The sequence below is a fragment of the Pseudorasbora parva genome, chromosome 23 (genome assembly GCF_024679245.1).
Source record: "Pseudorasbora parva isolate DD20220531a chromosome 23, ASM2467924v1, whole genome shotgun sequence".
In the NCBI taxonomy this organism is placed as follows: Eukaryota; Metazoa; Chordata; class Actinopteri; order Cypriniformes; family Gobionidae; genus Pseudorasbora; species Pseudorasbora parva.
The window spans coordinates 92,501-109,211 of record NC_090194.1 but is presented as its reverse complement, the minus strand read 5'-3'; the positions used below and the strand labels follow the sequence as shown (position 1 = coordinate 109,211).

General features: G+C 41.2%; 1 protein-coding gene and 1 long non-coding RNA gene across 2 annotated transcripts in view; one reads left to right on the top strand and one right to left on the bottom strand.

Moving 5' to 3' along the window:
* gabrr3a (gamma-aminobutyric acid type A receptor subunit rho3a) overlaps positions 1–16,711 on the bottom strand; it is a 32,476-nt gene that overhangs the window by 11,020 nt on the left and 4,745 nt on the right. Inside the window, exons 3-5 of the mRNA XM_067433036.1 lie at positions 12,475–12,542; positions 11,867–12,090; positions 5,533–5,615 (exon numbers count right to left, since the gene is read on the bottom strand). Of these exons, the coding sequence (XP_067289137.1) occupies positions 5,533–5,615; positions 11,867–12,090; positions 12,475–12,542 (375 nt within the window). The remainder of the gene's footprint in view (positions 1–5,532; positions 5,616–11,866; positions 12,091–12,474; positions 12,543–16,711) is intronic.
* LOC137062193 (uncharacterized) overlaps positions 984–16,711 on the top strand; it is a 16,125-nt gene continuing 397 nt past the window's right edge. Inside the window, exons 1-3 of the long non-coding RNA XR_010901212.1 lie at positions 984–1,201; positions 1,286–1,365; positions 11,851–12,069. This is a non-coding gene — a long non-coding RNA (uncharacterized lncRNA). The remainder of the gene's footprint in view (positions 1,202–1,285; positions 1,366–11,850; positions 12,070–16,711) is intronic.

The window sequence follows — 16,711 nt, the reverse complement described above, 5'->3', positions numbered from 1 at the left end:
AGGCCCATGCCATTCTCTGAGTGTGTGTGTGTGTGTGTGTGTGTGTGTGTGTGTGTGTGTGTGTGTGTGTGTGTGTGTGTGTGTGTAAGTGAGTGAGTGAGTGAGTGTGTGAGTGTGTGTGTGTGAGTGTGTGTGTGTGTGTGTGTGTGTGTGTGTGTGAGTGTGTGTGTGTGTGTGTGTGTGTGTGTGTGTGTGTGTGTGTGTGTGTGTGTGTGTGTGTAAGTGAGTGAGTGAGTGTGTGTGTGTGAGTGTGTGTGTGTGTGTGTGTGTGTGTGTGTGAGTGAGTGTGTGAGTGTGTGTGTGTGTGTGTGTGTGTGTGTGTGTGTGTGTGTGTGTGTGTGTGTGTGTGTGTGTGTGTAAGTGAGTGAGTGAGTGAGTGTGTGTGTGTGTGTGTGTGTGTGTGTGTGTGTGTGTGTGTGTGTGTGTGTGTGTAAGTGAGTGAGTGAGTGAGTGTGTGAGTGTGTGTGTGTGAGTGTGTGTGTGTGTGTGTGTGTGTGTGAGTGAGTGTGTGAGTGTGTGTGTGTGTGTGTGTGAGTGAGTGAGTGAGTGTGTGTGTGTGTGTGTGTGTGTGTGTGTGTGTGTGTGTGTGTGTGTGTGTATAAGACAGAAAGACTATATGCAATTTGTTTAGATCTACAACAGTGAAGCCTGTATAATCAGATTAAATATGACTGTTGGCAGAAGATAATATGACAAAAAACTGCAATCCAGAATCAGTTCCCGTTCCAGAAGTATTTTTCCATTCCATTTCTCCTCAGGGATTTCAAAGTGTTATAAGCCATGATCCAAACCAACCGGCTACCACAACACTTCAAACTTTGATTTAAATCAGACGAAAATACAAAAGTACAGGACTGTTTACTAGAGGTCGACCGATATATCACACCGATATTTGTAATTTCTTAATATATCAGCATCGGCCATTATCTGTGTTTAGTAGCGCAGATTTAAAGTCAGGCACGTCCGCAGCCAGCCCCTGCCACATGTGAAGGACCCCAAACTAAAACTACTGGAAGATTCAACAACAGTCCTGGGAGATAAAGATAAGGCTTAAATTATCATATTTCAAAGTCCCATGGCCATATATTTACTAAACGTTACTAAACTATGAAGTGTTGCTTCCCTTAATGAAAGAACAAACTCAGAGCAAAGAGCCGTCAGGAGCTAATGCTACAGCTGGGGAAAGCTTGCTTACGTGCAGGTAACTTTAACGAAAAATAGCAGAGTTTGCTTACTAACACATTAGCCTTAATGTTAAGTTCTGTTTTATTTTTCCTGTTTCGAGTTGGAGAATCTCTGTGTGTGGGACGGAGAAGGGAAGGCGGCACTGAGGGCTAGTTTACTCCGGCCCGCTCACAAGGCAAGGTTATTTCTATAGCACATTTCATACCCAATGGCAATTCAAAGTGCTTTACATAGAATGAATTAAAATAGAGATAACATATGCATGAGAAATAAGAATAGTGATCTGAGTGATCTGAGTTATCACTCAGTTGGGCTTATATTTAATCAGCATATCTGCGATGTATTGGGGTCCTAGCTCATTGAGTGATTTATAAACAAGTAATAGTACTTTAAAATCAATCCTAGATGTAACTGGAAGCCAGTGTAAAGACCTGAGGACTGGTGTGATATGGTCATATGTTCTGCTTCTGCTCAGCGTTCTGTATGAGCTGAAGCTGTCTAATGGTCTTTTTGGGAAGGCCAGTGAGAAGGCCATTACAATAGTCCACCCTACTGGTGATGAAAGCGTGAACCAGTTTCTCTAAGTCTTGCCTGGAGACAAAGCATCTAATTCTGGCAATATTTTTCAGGTGATAGTATGCTGATTTAGTTATTGCTTTGACATGACTACTGAAACTCAGGTCTGACTCCAAAATCACACCAAGATTCCTGACTTGATTTTTTGTTATCAGGCCTTTAGCCTCAAGATATGCGTTCACCTTGAGAATTTCATCTTTGTTTCCAAATGTAGTGATTTCGGTTTTGTCTTTGTTTAACTGAAGATAGTTTTGGCACATCCAGTTGTTAACTTCATCAATGCATTTGCACAGGGAGTCAATGGGGCTGTAGTCATTAGGTGACAGTGCTAAGTAGAGCTGGGTGTCGTCAGCATAGCTGTGGTAAGCAATATTGTTCTTTTTCATTATTTGGCTCAGTGGCAGCATATACAGGTTAAACAGGAGAGGTGCTAGAATTGACCCTTGTGGGACTCTGTATGTTGCGCTGTCTCTGTGCTGTGATGCGGTCGGAAACCAGATTGAAATGGTCAAAGTATCCGTTTAAGCTTCAGAATTCGTTCTGCTGATTGAAAACACCTTTTTAATGATCTTGCCTATGAAGGGGAGATTTGAGATTGGTCTGTAGTTGCTCAGTATAAAGTTTTCCAGATTTCTCTTTTTCAGAAGAGGCTTAACTATTGCGGTTTTAAGGAAGTTTGGAAATGTCCCATAGAGAAGTGAGGAGTTCACCACTTTTAGGAGATCTGCTTCTAAACTTTTAAACACACTTTTGAAAAAAGAAGTGTGGAGTGCGTCAATGGCACAGGTGGATGTTTTAAGGTGCTGTACTGTTTCTTCTAATATTTTACCTTCAATTGTTTCAGAATCTGACATAGTTACTTTCTGGGGTTGTTAGTCTCTCGACAGTAGCAAAAAGAGTGCACATGTTGTTTATGTTTCTGTTTATAATATTTTAGAATAAGGTCTGTCTAGCTTTTCCTAGTTCCACATTGAAAGCATGAAGGCTGTCTTTATAGATGTTATAATGATTTAGATTTACTGCATTGTCTTTTCATTATTTGCACTGCTGTTGAGTTTCTCCAAGGTGCTTTTTGTTTGCCACTCTTTTTCCTGACTTTCAGAGGAGCAATATCATCAATTGCACTCTTAGGCTATTCCCAGAGGCTTTGGTGATTGTGGTGCTCAACGCGTTTTGGTTGATACCGGGGGGACTCACAGCTATCGATTAATTAACTGAAATCCATCTTAATGAGTTCTGACCTTCCCTCTTAATATCGTTCTTCCCCACATGAATGATAAGTCGATTTGCAGACTTGTTTCATCAGAATGTTCTGAAATTCCCTGTTTTCATCAGAAATGGTTGCTTGTGGAAGGCAGCATGTAGTTGTATCTCTGCTGCTAATGTTTCTGACTATGGAGTCACCCACTATCAGAGTCCTGGGCTCGGCTGCTCTCTGAGCTAAGCGCCGCTGTCTGCTCGACCTTGAGCACCTGTTAGCATTAGTGTTAGCTGTGGGCTGATTTAATCTGCGTTCGATCACATTCATCACGTTTGGGGATTCCTCACCCACATTCGTTAATACTTCAAATCTCGGTTTAACATCTCTTCCAAAGGACGGACATTAAAGTCAAGCTTTGTTGTTTGAGCACTGTGTTGATTTGCTGAAGTTGAAATGATGAGATAAAATACAGAAGCGATAGAGCAAAGCATGGAGCAGTACGAAAGAGCGTCCGAACAGTAGCTAAGCAGGAAGTATTCACAGACAGCACTGCCGTGCTCAGAGACTATTCACCCTCAGCCGATCGGCAAGGCAAGTTTATTTGTATAGCACATTTCATACCCAATGGCAATTCAAAGTGCTTTATATAGAAATTAATTGAAATAGTGATAACGTATGCATAAGAAATAAGAATACCATGTGTAAGAATTAAAAATAAGAACAAGGATAATTAAAACAGTTGTAAAGAGAATAAAAAAAGGTCAAATATACAATAGTGGTCTGAAATAATAACAAACAAAAACAAAATAAATAGACATAAGGATCCATCAAGTTACATTCAGGATGCTGTGAGTCACAAAAGATGAGAAACAGATGTGTGTCCGCGCTCTGGAGAGCCCCTAATGCTTCTGTTTACAGCGGCGAGTCATGTGTCCAATCACAGATCAGAATCTCCGTGCTCAAAATGCCAGAGTTTCTATTTGGTGCTGAGTTAATGCAGGCTTGTGAAACTCGAGGCTATACCGTCTATAGAATCGACTGGATAAAACTACTGATTTTCATGCTGACAGCCAACTGCATGCTGTGAAGTTAGGCAAGAGACATCTGAATATAAATGCTGGATTCACTCACCCGAGGCAGAGATATCCTCCTGACACAGAACACAGAGGACATTATATTTGAGTGGATTTCTCTGACAAAACACACAGTTTTAAGTCTGGATATTCTCTTGAAAATATTCCTTTTTTATTGCACATCTTTTTACATTACATATTGTCCTAAAAACACATTATTATGCAAATGAGATATTGTGTTAGCCTATAGATGCATTGCATAGATTGGGAATGGTATTAATGGCTATGTTTATCATGAATTATTTTGTTAATTCTGTATCTTTCTCAATGTAGTTGAGAATCAGTCATTTCAGAAACACCCTCAGTGCTTAGATTCTGTCATTTAATTTATAACCAACACGTGTTGCTGGTTGCTAGTGTGTTTGCATCACTACTGTTTTCGACTTTATTAAGGGAAGAAACTGCAAAATCAAATTAAAACGACGGAGAAAATACGCATTCAAAAAGGTTGATACTATATATATATTTTTCTGTCTAGCATCATTGGTAATGTCGTTTTTCCTCCACAAATTCTGCGCTTAAACACAATAATTGGTGAATAATGCGGACTGACGGCTTCAACAGAAGCAAACGCTACAGATTAATAACCCGGTACAGTAGGTCTGTCTTTGAAGGGTTATGATTTATCAGTTTCCCTGTGGAGAAAATCAGTAGAGTTTTTACTTCTGGAACCGACTGTTGCACTCTTTTGAAGAAATTGTTCACCCAAAATGTAAAAATCATGTTGTTCCAAACATGTAGGATGTTCTTTTGTCCATTTCACATATAAGGAGAAGTTTTCATGAATATTTATGCTGCTCTTTTGACATATAATGAACAAATATAGTGACCAACCAGAGGCTGTCAAGCTACAAATATTTGTTTGGTCAACTGTAAAATTTATATTTCAAAACAGTTATATTTAGAAAAATTATTACAATTTGATCAAAGCTGAGTTTATCATCATTACTCCAGTCTTTAGTGTCTCACGATTCTTCAGGAATCATTCTCATAGGAGGATCTGATGATCAACACACTATTATGATTATTATTATCAGAGTTGAATTATCGCAGTGGAGATGCTTCATATTTCTGTGCAAACTGATATTTTGTGACAATTCTTTAGAAATAGAAAGCTTAAAAGAACAGCATTTATTTAAAACAGAAGTCTTTACTCACTTTGATCAAATAAATGTGTTCTTGCTGGATAGAAGTATTCGTTTCTTATTGACTTCATTTCATTGTACAAGCAGTGTGCACATTCTTTTTTCTGCTGTTTTTCAAAGAAGGGTTGGAACGAAATGGTGACAGAATTTTTCTTTTTTGGGTGAACTGTCCCTTTAACAATCAGAACATTGGTGATATATTTACACAGGTATGCTTGGACTAATGATTTCCTTGTAGCTTGTTGAGAGTGCTCAGTGCTCAGTGTACATGCACACAAGCGCTCGTACTCACAGCTCTCCAGCTCCAGAGAGCAGTTCTGTGTGTCCAGAGGAAACCTGCTGAAGTCCATCGAGCAGAGCGCCGTCACTGTGATTCTGCAATGCACATCCAGGACAGCCTTAACTAATAGTCTGAAAACATCCCTTTATGACTGAGACAAAACATCAAATTATAGAAACAACTGAGATGAATAGAAGTGAAAACTGATCCTGTAGGCGCATGAATTGGCTCATTTATCAAGCCTATACTTTGCAGTGCATGCTGGGACTTCTTGGAAAGAAAATCTGGTCCAATTATTCTAAAGTATTTAAAAGAAAGCCACACCTTATTTGACAGGTAAAGTAAACAAAAGGGTCTGTGGTCGCACACAAATGAGCCAGTTTGACTTTCTCCTGTGGAACAGAAAGAATATTGTGATCTGTGTTGATATGTTAAATAAACGAAAACTATTTCAGTATTGGTAACACTTTACAATAAAGTTCATTAGTTAACATGAACTAATAATCAATCGCACCTATGAAGCGTTTATTTATCTTTGTTCATTTCAAAATGTACTAATGCATTATCATAATCCTGTTGGCATTAGTTAAAGCCCTGTGAACCGACACAAACAGCTGGATTAGGGTTAGCTTAAGTTAAAGATGAACTAATGCTGAACTGATGTTTATGGTTAGGGTTAGGGTTAGGGTTAGGGTTAGCTTAAGTTAAAGATGAACTAATGCTGAACTGATGTTTATGGTTAGGGTTAGGGTTAGGGTTAGGGTTAGCTAAAGTTAAAGGGTTAGGGTTAGGGTTAGCTAAAGTTAGGGTTAGGGTTAGGGTTAGCTTAAGTTAAAGATGAACTAATGCTGAACTGATGTTTATGGTTAGGGTTAGGGATAGGGTTAGGATTAGCTAAAGTTAAAGGGTTAGGGTTAGGGTTAGGGTTAGCTTAAGTTAAAGATGAACTAATGCTGAACTGATGTTTATGGTTAGGGTTAGGGTTAGCTTAAATTAAAGATGAACTAATGCTGAACTGATGTTTATGGTTAGGGTTATGGTTAGCTTAAGTTAAAGATGAACTAATGCTGAACTGATGTTTATGGTTAGGGTTAGGGTTAGCTTAAGTTAAAGATGAACTAATGCTGAACTGATGTTTATGGTTAGGGTTAGGGTTAGCTTAAGTTAAAGATGAACTAATGCTGAACTGATGTTTATGGTTAGGGTTAGGGTTAGCTAAAGTTAGGGTTAGGGTTAGGGTTAGCTAAAGTTAGGGGAATGAAAATCCAGGATCCGAATCCCGAAGGATTCGGAAACGGTTATGCACTGTCCAGAGTTGTACTGGCCGCCACGAGTCTCACACATACACCTAAATCATACACGACAGCCAACACTCATCGAGGAAAGCCAGCGCATGGTCAAGACATTTTTGTGGTCACTGTAAAAAATCCCAGCTAGGGCTATGATGACCCGGGCTATTTCAGGGAGGGGTCTGCGCCAAAAAACAGGGGTAGGTTTTAGTGCGTGTTAGGTAAGGGGCATATTCTAATTAATCTCAACGTCTGTATGGACGGAGAAAAATAAATAAGCATTGCGCTCAGACGCATCACACCCTTAAATGATGCCGGCTGCTTATTTATTAATTATTTTATTTGTCATATATTGACCTAAAATAGGTCTAACTCAACGTCTGTATGGACGGAGAAAAATAAACCATGTGCTCGGACGCACCACACCCTCAAATGATGCCGGCAGTTGGGTTAGGGTTAGGGTTAGGGTTAGCTAAAGTTAGGGTTAGGGTTAGGGTTAGCTAAAGTTAGGGTTAGGGTTAGGGTTAGCTAAAGTTAGGGTTAGGGTTAGGGTTAGCTTAAGTTAAAGATGAACTAATGCTGAACTGATGTTTATGGTTAGGGTTAGGATTAGGATTAGCTAAAGTTAAAGGGTTAGGGTTAGGGTTAGGGTTAGGGTTAGCTTAAGTTAAAGGGTTAGGGTTAGGGTTAGCTTAAGTTAAAGGGTTAGGGTTAGGATTAGCTAAAGTTAGGGTTAGGGTTAGGGTTAGCTTAAGTTAAAGATGAACTAATGCTGAACTGATGTTTATGGTTAGGGTTAGGATTAGGATTAGCTAAAGTTAAAGGGTTAGGGTTAGGATTAGGATTAGCTAAAGTTAAAGGGTTAGGGTTAGGGTTAGGGTTAGGGTTAGCTTAAGTTAAAGATGAACTAATGCTGAACTGATGTTTATGGTTAGGGTTAGGGTTAGCTAAAGTTAGGGTTAGGGTTAGGGTTAGCTAAAGTTAGGGTTAGGGTTAGGGTTAGCTAAAGTTAGGGTTAGGGTTAGGGTTAGGGTTAGCTAAAGTTAAAGATGAACTAATGCTGAACTGATGTTTATGGTTAGGGTTAGGGTTAGCTTAAATTAAAGATGAACTAATGCTGAAGTGATGTTTATGGTTAGGGTTAGGGTTAGCTAAAGTTAAAGGGTTAGGGTTAGGGTTAGGGTTAGCTAAAGTTAAAGGGTTAGGGTTAGGGTTAGGGTTAGCTAAAGTTAAAGATGAACTAATGCTGAACTGATGTTTATGGTTAGTTCATGTTAACTAATGAAATCTTATTGTAAAGTTTTACCAAAATATTTTTGTTAATTGAAAGAATGCTGAAATGAAATAAATATTAAATTAGATAAAACGGTATTACTGTATTATTTACTCAAATAAGTTGAAGTGCTAAAATTACTGAAAACAAAATAAGAACTATAATACTATATATAAAAAAATACAGGTTCACTGAAAATAATGAGTTTGGTCCAGTGTGTGTGTATGTGTGTGTGTGTGAGCGGATTCAACCGGTTCACTGAAAATAATGAGTTTGGTCCAGTGTGTGTGTGTGTGTGTGAGCGGATTCAACGGGTTCACTGAAAATAATGAGTTTGGTCCAGTGTGCGTGTGTGTGTGTGTGTGTGTGAGCGGATTCGATCAGTTTCGATTCGGTCCAGTGTGTGTGTGTGTGTGTGTCTGAGTGGATTCAACGGGTTCACTGAAAATAATGAGTTTGGTCCAGTGTGTGTGTGTGTGTGTGAGCGGATTCAACGGGTTCACTGAAAATAATGAGTTTGGTCCAGTGTGTGTGTGTGTGTGTGTCTGAGTGGATTCAACGGGTTCACTGAAAATAATGAGTTTGGTCCAGTGTGTGTGTGTGTGTGTGAGCGGATTCAACCGGTTCACTGAAAATAATGAGTTTGGTCCAGTGTGTGTGTGTGTGTGTGAGCGGATTCAACGGGTTCACTGAAAATAATGAGTTTGGTCCAGTGTGCGTGTGTGTGTGTGTGTGAGCGGATTCGATCAGTTTCGATTCGGTCCAGTGTGTGTGTGTGTGTGTGAGCGGATTCAACGGGTTCACTGAAAATAATGAGTTTGGTCCAGTGTGCGTGTGTGTGTGTGTGTGTGTGAGCGGATTCGATCAGTTTCGATTCGGTCCAGTGTGTGTGTGTGTGTGTGTCTGAGTGGATTCGACCAGTTGCGATTCAGTCCAGTGTGTGTGTGTGTGTGAGCGGATTCGACCGGATTCAATTCGTCCAGTGTGTGTGTGTGAGCGGATTCGACCGGATTCGATTCGTCCAGTGCGTGTGTGTGAGCGGATTCGACCGGATTCGATTCGTCCAGTGTGTGTGTGTGAGCGGATTCGACCGGATTCGATTCGTCCAGTGCGTGTGTGTGAGCGGATTCGACCGGATTCGATTCGTCCAGTGTGTTTGTGTGTGAGCGGATTCGACCGGATTCGATTCGGTCCAGTGTGTGTGTGTAAGCGGATTCGACTGGATTCGATTCGTCCAGTGTGTGTGTGTAAGCGGATTCGACCGGATTCGATTCGTCCAGTGCGTGTGTGTGAGCGGATTCGACCGGATTCGATTCGTCCAGTGTGTGTGTGTGAGCGGATTCGACCGGATTCGATTCGTCCAGTGCGTGTGTGTGAGCGGATTCGACCGGATTCGATTCGTCCAGTGTGTTTGTGTGTGAGCGGATTCGACCGGATTCGATTCGGTCCAGTGTGTGTGTGAGCGGATTCGACCGGATTCGATTCGGTCCAGTGTGTGTGTGTAAGCGGATTCGACCGGATTCGATTCGTCCAGTGTGTGTGTGTAAGCGGATTCGACTGGATTCGATTCGTCCAGTGCGTGTGTGTGAGCGGATTCGACCGGATTCGATTCGTCGAGTGTGTGTGTGTGAGCGGATTCGACCGGATTCGATTCGTCCAGTGTGTGTGTGTGAGCGGATTCGACCGGATTCGATTCGTCCAGTGTGTGTGTGTGAGTGGATTCGACCGGATTCGATTCGGTCCAGTGTGTGTGTAAGCGGATTCGACTGGATTCGATTCGTCCAGTGCGTGTGTGTGAGCGGATTCGACCGGATTCGATTCGTCCAGTGCGTGTGTGTGAGCGGATTCGACCGGATTCGATTCGTCCAGTGCGTGTGTGTGAGCGGATTCGACCGGATTCGATTCGTCCAGTGTGTGTGTGTGAGCGGATTCGACCGGATTCGATTCGTCCAGTGTGTGTGTGTGAGCGGATTCGACCGGATTCGATTCGTCCAGTGTGTGTGTGTGAGCGGATTCGACCGGATTCGATTCGTCCAGTGCGTGTGTGTGAGCGGATTCGACCGGATTCGATTCGTCCAGTGTGTGTGTGTGAGCGGATTCGACCGGATTCGATTCGTCCAGTGCGTGTGTGTGAGGGGATTCGACCGGATTCGATTCGTCCAGTGCGTGTGTGTGAGTGGATTCGACCGGATTCGATTCGTCCAGTGTGTTTGTGTGTGAGCGGATTCGACCGGATTCGATTCGGTCCAGTGTGTGTGTGAGCGGATTCGACCGGATTCGATTCGTCCAGTGCGTGTGTGTGAGCGGATTCGACCGGATTCGATTCGGTCCAGTGTGTGTGTAAGCGGATTCGACTGGATTCGATTCGTCCAGTGCGTGTGTGTGAGCGGATTCGACCGGATTCGATTCGTCCAGTGTGTGTGTGTGAGCGGATTCGACCGGATTCGATTCGTCCAGTGTGTGTGTGTGAGCGGATTCGACCGGATTCGATTCGTCCAGTGTGTGTGTGTGTGAGCGGATTCGACCGGATTCGATTCGTCCAGTGTGTGTGTGTGAGCGGATTCGACCGGATTCGATTCGTCCAGTGCGTGTGTGTGAGGGGATTCGACCGGATTCGATTCGTCCAGTGTGTGTGTGTGAGCGGATTCGACCGGATTCGATTCGTCCAGTGTGTGTGTGTGAGCGGATTCGACCGGATTCGATTCGGTCCAGTGTGTGTGTGTGAGCGGATTCGACCGGATTCGATTCGTCCAGTGTGTGTGTGTGAGCGGATTCGACTGGATTCGATTCGTCCAGTGTGTGTGTGTGAGCGGATTCGACCGGATTCGATTCGTCCAGTGTTTGTGTGTGAGCGGATTCGACCGGATTCGATTCGCCAGTGTGTGTGTGTGAGCGGATTCGACCGGATTCGATTCGCCAGTGTTTGTGTGTGAGCGGATTCGACCGGATTCGATTCGTCCAGTGTGTGTGTGTGAGCGGATTCGACCGGATTCGATTCGGTCCAGTGTGTTTGTGTGTGAGCGGATTCGACCGGATTCGATTCGGTCCAGTGTGTGTGTGAGCGGATTCGACCGGATTCGATTCGTCCAGTGTGCGTGTGTGAGCGGATTCGACCGGATTCGATTCGTCCAGTGTGTGTGTGTGAGTGGATTCGACCGGATTCGATTCGTCCAGTGTGTGTGTGTGAGTGGATTCGACCGGATTCGATTCGTCCAGTGTGTGTGTGTGAGCGGATTCGACCAGATTCGATTCGGTCCAGTGTGTGTGTGAGCGGATTCGACCAGATTCGATTCGTCCAGTGTGTGTGTGTGAGCGGATTCGACCAGATTCGATTCGGTCCAGTGTGTGTGTGTGAGCGGATTCGACCAGATTCGATTCGTCCAGTGCGTGTGTGTGAGCGGATTCGACTGGTTTTAATGACTCGGATCCCGAGTTGCCACTGTTTTCAGTCATAGCAGTTCTCCAGTTAAACGCTCACCGAAGGGGAACTACTCAATGATTAGTGAGATCCTTTCTTTAAGCTGCTGTTGGATAATTTCAGAAAAGGTTTTCTTTTCCTTTTTAAAGTTTCTATGAACTTTGAAATGACATCAGTAAATTATAGATTTTTCATACTTAGATAAACTGTCTTGAGCACTACAATTTACTTCAAAGTAAAGAGCTGAAAAAACAGTTTTTCCTTTCTAGTGAAATCTTTAAACGCAGGGAAATGCCTCAGGTCAGTCGCTAGTTTCACAGCTCTTGTGGAAACATCTGTTTTCAGGAAAGTGTCCTGATGCGGTACCTGACGCTGTAAAGAATGTTTCCATCTGGATAGACTCGGAGCATGATGTTTTCCATGGTGGTGTCGTGAATGAAGGAACGCTTGGAGTGAACAAAGAAGACGTCTGGCACCCAGATCTTTTTCACCAGCCGAGCATCAAATGTTCTGCTTTTGTTATTGCTGGAGGGGAAGGCCAGCCTGTCGTCCTGCCAGTAATGTCTAAGGTACAAGGTCATGGTGAAGTCCTATGCCCACAAAAGAGATGAAAAAGGGTTGGTCAGTGTGTATAAGCCACTCCTTTACACTTTGAATGTCACTGTGTAGGTTAGGCCTGTTGCTAAACATTTGTTTTCACAATATAATTCTCACTTTCTTTGTGTCAATTTGCCACTTAGGAAAAATAAAATAAAAATAAAAATGAACACGTCTATGGATTTAGCATGCTATTCTGCACACGTTCATAGTCTTTGTTGCATGATGGTTTGACCTTTGACCTCTGCCTCAGTTGTGAATCCAATCGGTTTAAATGGTCAAGGATTTAAGCTTTGATGTATGACTAGCACTGGAAAGTGAGGGTTTGCAGAGCAGGTTAAAGGTTAAAAGTAATTTATAAAAGAGCAGACACTTACCATATTGACCTCTGAAATGCTGTCAATGCTCTCCACCTGCACGTCGATGCCCACTGGAATAGCAGAACCTAGACATAGTGTCAAAAACAGAAAAGATCACACATAGAATACACACAAACCGCGTGACCAGTGATGTCTGATTCATGGAAATCCTTCACCTAATGTGATGTTTCTGCTAAAAAATGTCTTTCAATTGCTTGTAAATCTCTTATTATGCTATATTTTCATAAGCTCAGATCAATGAGGCCAAGATCAGTCATTTCCAAAAAGAAATATGAAATAAGCTAAATTGAAGAAAACAAGGTGACAAAAGTTTGAATCCAATATTTGGTAATAAAATACATAATGAGAGATTTACCACTAATTTAAAAGGCTGATCATTTTTACCAAGAACACCACAAGTGTAACAAGGTGGAAACATTGTAAATGTTATACCTTGTGAGTTTTAGTCCAACTAAAATGTTAACATTGACAATATTTTCCTCAAAATTCAAACAATACCCCATAATGACAACATGAAGGACGTTTGTTTGAAATCTTTGTAAATTTATTACAAATAAAAAACAACAAAAATACCAGATGCTCAATACTTTGTTAAAGCACCTTTGGCACCAATCACAGCCTCAAGTATTTTTGAGTTTGATGCTACAAACTCGGCACACCTATTCCTGTGCAGGACCTCTCCAGCTCCATCAGGTTGGATGGAGATCATTGGTGCACAGACGTTGTCAGATCTCTCCAGAGATGTTCAGTCAGTTCTGGGGTCTGGCTAACCCACTCAAGGACATTCCCAGAGTCGTCCTGAAGCCAATTCTGTGTTATCTTGGGTGTGTGCTTAGGGTCACTGTCCTGTTGGAAGATGAACCATCACCCCAGTCTGAGGTCCAGAGCGCTCTGGAGCAGGTTTTTATCAATGATGTCTCTGTACATTGCTGCATTCATCTTTCCCTCGATCCCTCTGTCAGAATGACCATCAGGTTCCTGGTCTCCTCCCTGATTAAGGCCCTTCTCCCCCGATTGCTAAGGAAGAGTCCTGGTGGTCCCAAACTTCTTCCATTAACGGATGATTGAGGATCCTGAGCTCATTGGGACCTTCAGCTGCAGAAATGTCTCCTTCCCCTTCCCCATATCTGTGCTGATACAATCCTGTCTCGGAGTCTACAGACAATCACTTCATGCTTTGACATGCACTGTTAACTTTGGGACCTTATATAGACAGGTGTGTGCCTTTCCAAATCATGTCCAGTCAGCTGAACTGACCACAGGTGGACTCCAGTCAAGCTGTAGAAACATCTAATGGATGATCAGAGGAAACAGGGTTAGGGTGTCATGGCAAAGACTGGGAACACTGATGGACGTGTGATTATTTTTTTGTTTTTATTTTTATTAAATTTGCAAAGATTTTAAACAAACTTCTTTCACGTTGTCGTTATATGGTATTGTTTGCAGAATTTTGAGGAAAAGAATGAATTTAATCAATTTTGGAATAAGGTTGTAACAGCAAAATGTGGAAAAAGTGAAGCGCTGTGAAGACTTTTCAGGTGCATGCTAAAACAACTGCATTTGTTTTACAAATATTTAATCTTAAACGAATCATTAATGTAACATTTAATAACCAATACATTTTTTTATTCCATCTCAGATCACCCTCTATTTACTTCTGAAACAGTGGAGGCAGTAAGCAAATCAACTGAGTAAATATTTGTGAGAGATGGACTATATTCAATTGGCATTGTCAAAGCAGAGTGACATGACAAACTTGTGTTTAGCTATCATTGCATTCATGCTATCTGAATTAGGCACTCTGCTGTCAGCCGCTTCTCTTAAGGGAACTGAGCATCAACGCTCTCAACGCAACGCTCACTTCTACATAGAGATCCAACACATCTGCAGCATGTTAAACAAACACATGGATACCAGTTGCATTCTTTCATAGTCATAGAACATAAGTACCACCCTTTCTCCAAAAACATCTGCAAATCAGATTTGACCACAGACCTTTTTTTATTCATTATTCGAAAAATGCTATTACGAATTCTAGAGCTCAAAAATGCTAATTCTCTTTCAGACAACAAACTAAACATGTAAAATAGTATACATGAAATATAAAAAGGACATTTCATTGACTAACATTGAGAAATGGTATATAAAGTGTCAAATGTTAAAATGGTCGTCATCAGTCAAATAAAATCTGAAAAGAGATGTTAAGCTTCCTACAAACAGAGACTTAACTCAGCGCACATGCGTCCGGGTGATTATCAACCTCTCACTGTTTTCACAGAACGTTCCCTAATCTGGACCAAAATAAAGCTCCATCTCAGTCTTCATATGAAGGATTACCACACAAAAATACTAAAAAGTACCATGGAACTACCCATTTTTTTTGGACATATACTACTATGGTGTTCTTTGAAGTACCTTGGAGTGCCGTGTAAACGTTGTAAATCATCCAGTACCATGCCAAACAGGGTTACATACATTTTCAACATCAAGAAAAATGATTCAGTGAAGAACCTTAACATCCATGGAACCGTCGTTGAACCAAAGGGTCTTTATAAATTGAAAAAGGTTCTTTAGATTATGATTATTAAAATGTTCTTTACACACACTTTGTTTTTGTAAAATGTGGGGACATTCCATAGGTGTAATGTGTTACAGATCCGGTATGTAGGCCAAACTCATGAAGGAGAACCTGGAACAGGATCTTTAATAGACAATACTCTCAGGAACATGCAAACACACCAGTATACACAGACACTGAGGGAGAACTGAGAACTAATGCTGCATTCATTTGCTCTCGGAATTATCGTAAATATGAGTTTCCTATGTAAAAATTGCACATGAATGTCCTCCCATTTCAAAATTTGAATGGCATGAGCTCGTAATCACGACCAGAGGTATTTTCTACTGTATTTTCTATCCCCCTACACTGCCCATCCCTGCCCCTACCCCTAAACCTACTCTCTCACACACGCACGCACGCACGCACGCACGCACGCACGCAGTAATAGTATATAGTTTATTTATAGTTATTTTAAGGAACAGAGTTTTGGAGCCTTTATTTTTAATCGTGTATAAAGAAAAGCAAATCTGGGGAAATTCCAAACCGAAGTGAGCCCTACTCCCTTCAAAGGACCGACAGCACAGCACGCTGCTCTTACGACAGATATGTCTTATTATTGCTCCTAAAACAACTGTTGAAAATAAATTTACATTTAATTTAAAAAACGTTTTAGAATATGTGTTATGTGTGAGTGAATGTATCTGTTTTTAACTTGCCGTCTCATCTTTGGACCCTGCATTACCTAACACATTCTTACCTATGGAACTTATTTAAATATAATGACAAAATGAGTGATATATATTATGAACAAATCAAAACAACGTGAACTGTTTGAAAAATTGAAAAGTTAACTCAAACTCTCCTGCCATCTAGTTTTAAAATGAATCACTAGTATTCACTGGTTCACACGACCATAAATAATAAAATTACTTCCCTGAAGTGACCATCCAACATTACCTCACGACCAATTTGTTCGTGTTTTATGCAGTGGTTAATTTCTACGAATCTCACTCATATGAATTTGTACGATTTGACTAATCTGTTAGTGACGGGTTTAGTGGCAGGGTAGGGGGTAGGTCATTCAGTACGGATTCATGCGAAATAAACCATTTTGTAAAGTACATTTTACGTACTTTTACGTTTACGAATTGCCGTGAGATCGGGTTGGACCATTGCATGTACCCTTTCATTCACTTTCGTTTAGAACATCCCTATAAATGCCGTCCCCTTCCTGAAGTGTCTTACAAGGGCCCTTTGGAATTTACCCTCTGTGAAAATGCTTACATTGTGCGCTTGCATATTACTAGGCATACATAATACTGCTTTTTAGTTATTTTCACAGATCTGAGAGTTTTTTTTTGTACATCGTTGTTGTGTAAACCCCCTAATATTGCATTGAATTTCAAAAGTCTATTTGGTGTGCAAAATGAAATGTAAAAATGTCTTGTTAATATTGAGGTCATAAAACTACATGTACAAAAATTAAACAGCACAAGAAGTAGAAAATTAACAGTTTAAGATGATATATAGCATGTCACTGCGCCAAAAATGTCATGTCAACATGTGTATATATACTGTACGTACAGATAGTACATTAATATATGTAGTGCTTTTGCATGATACATGATCACATGATCATTATAATGTTTTGATGCTTATCAAAAACATTTCCAG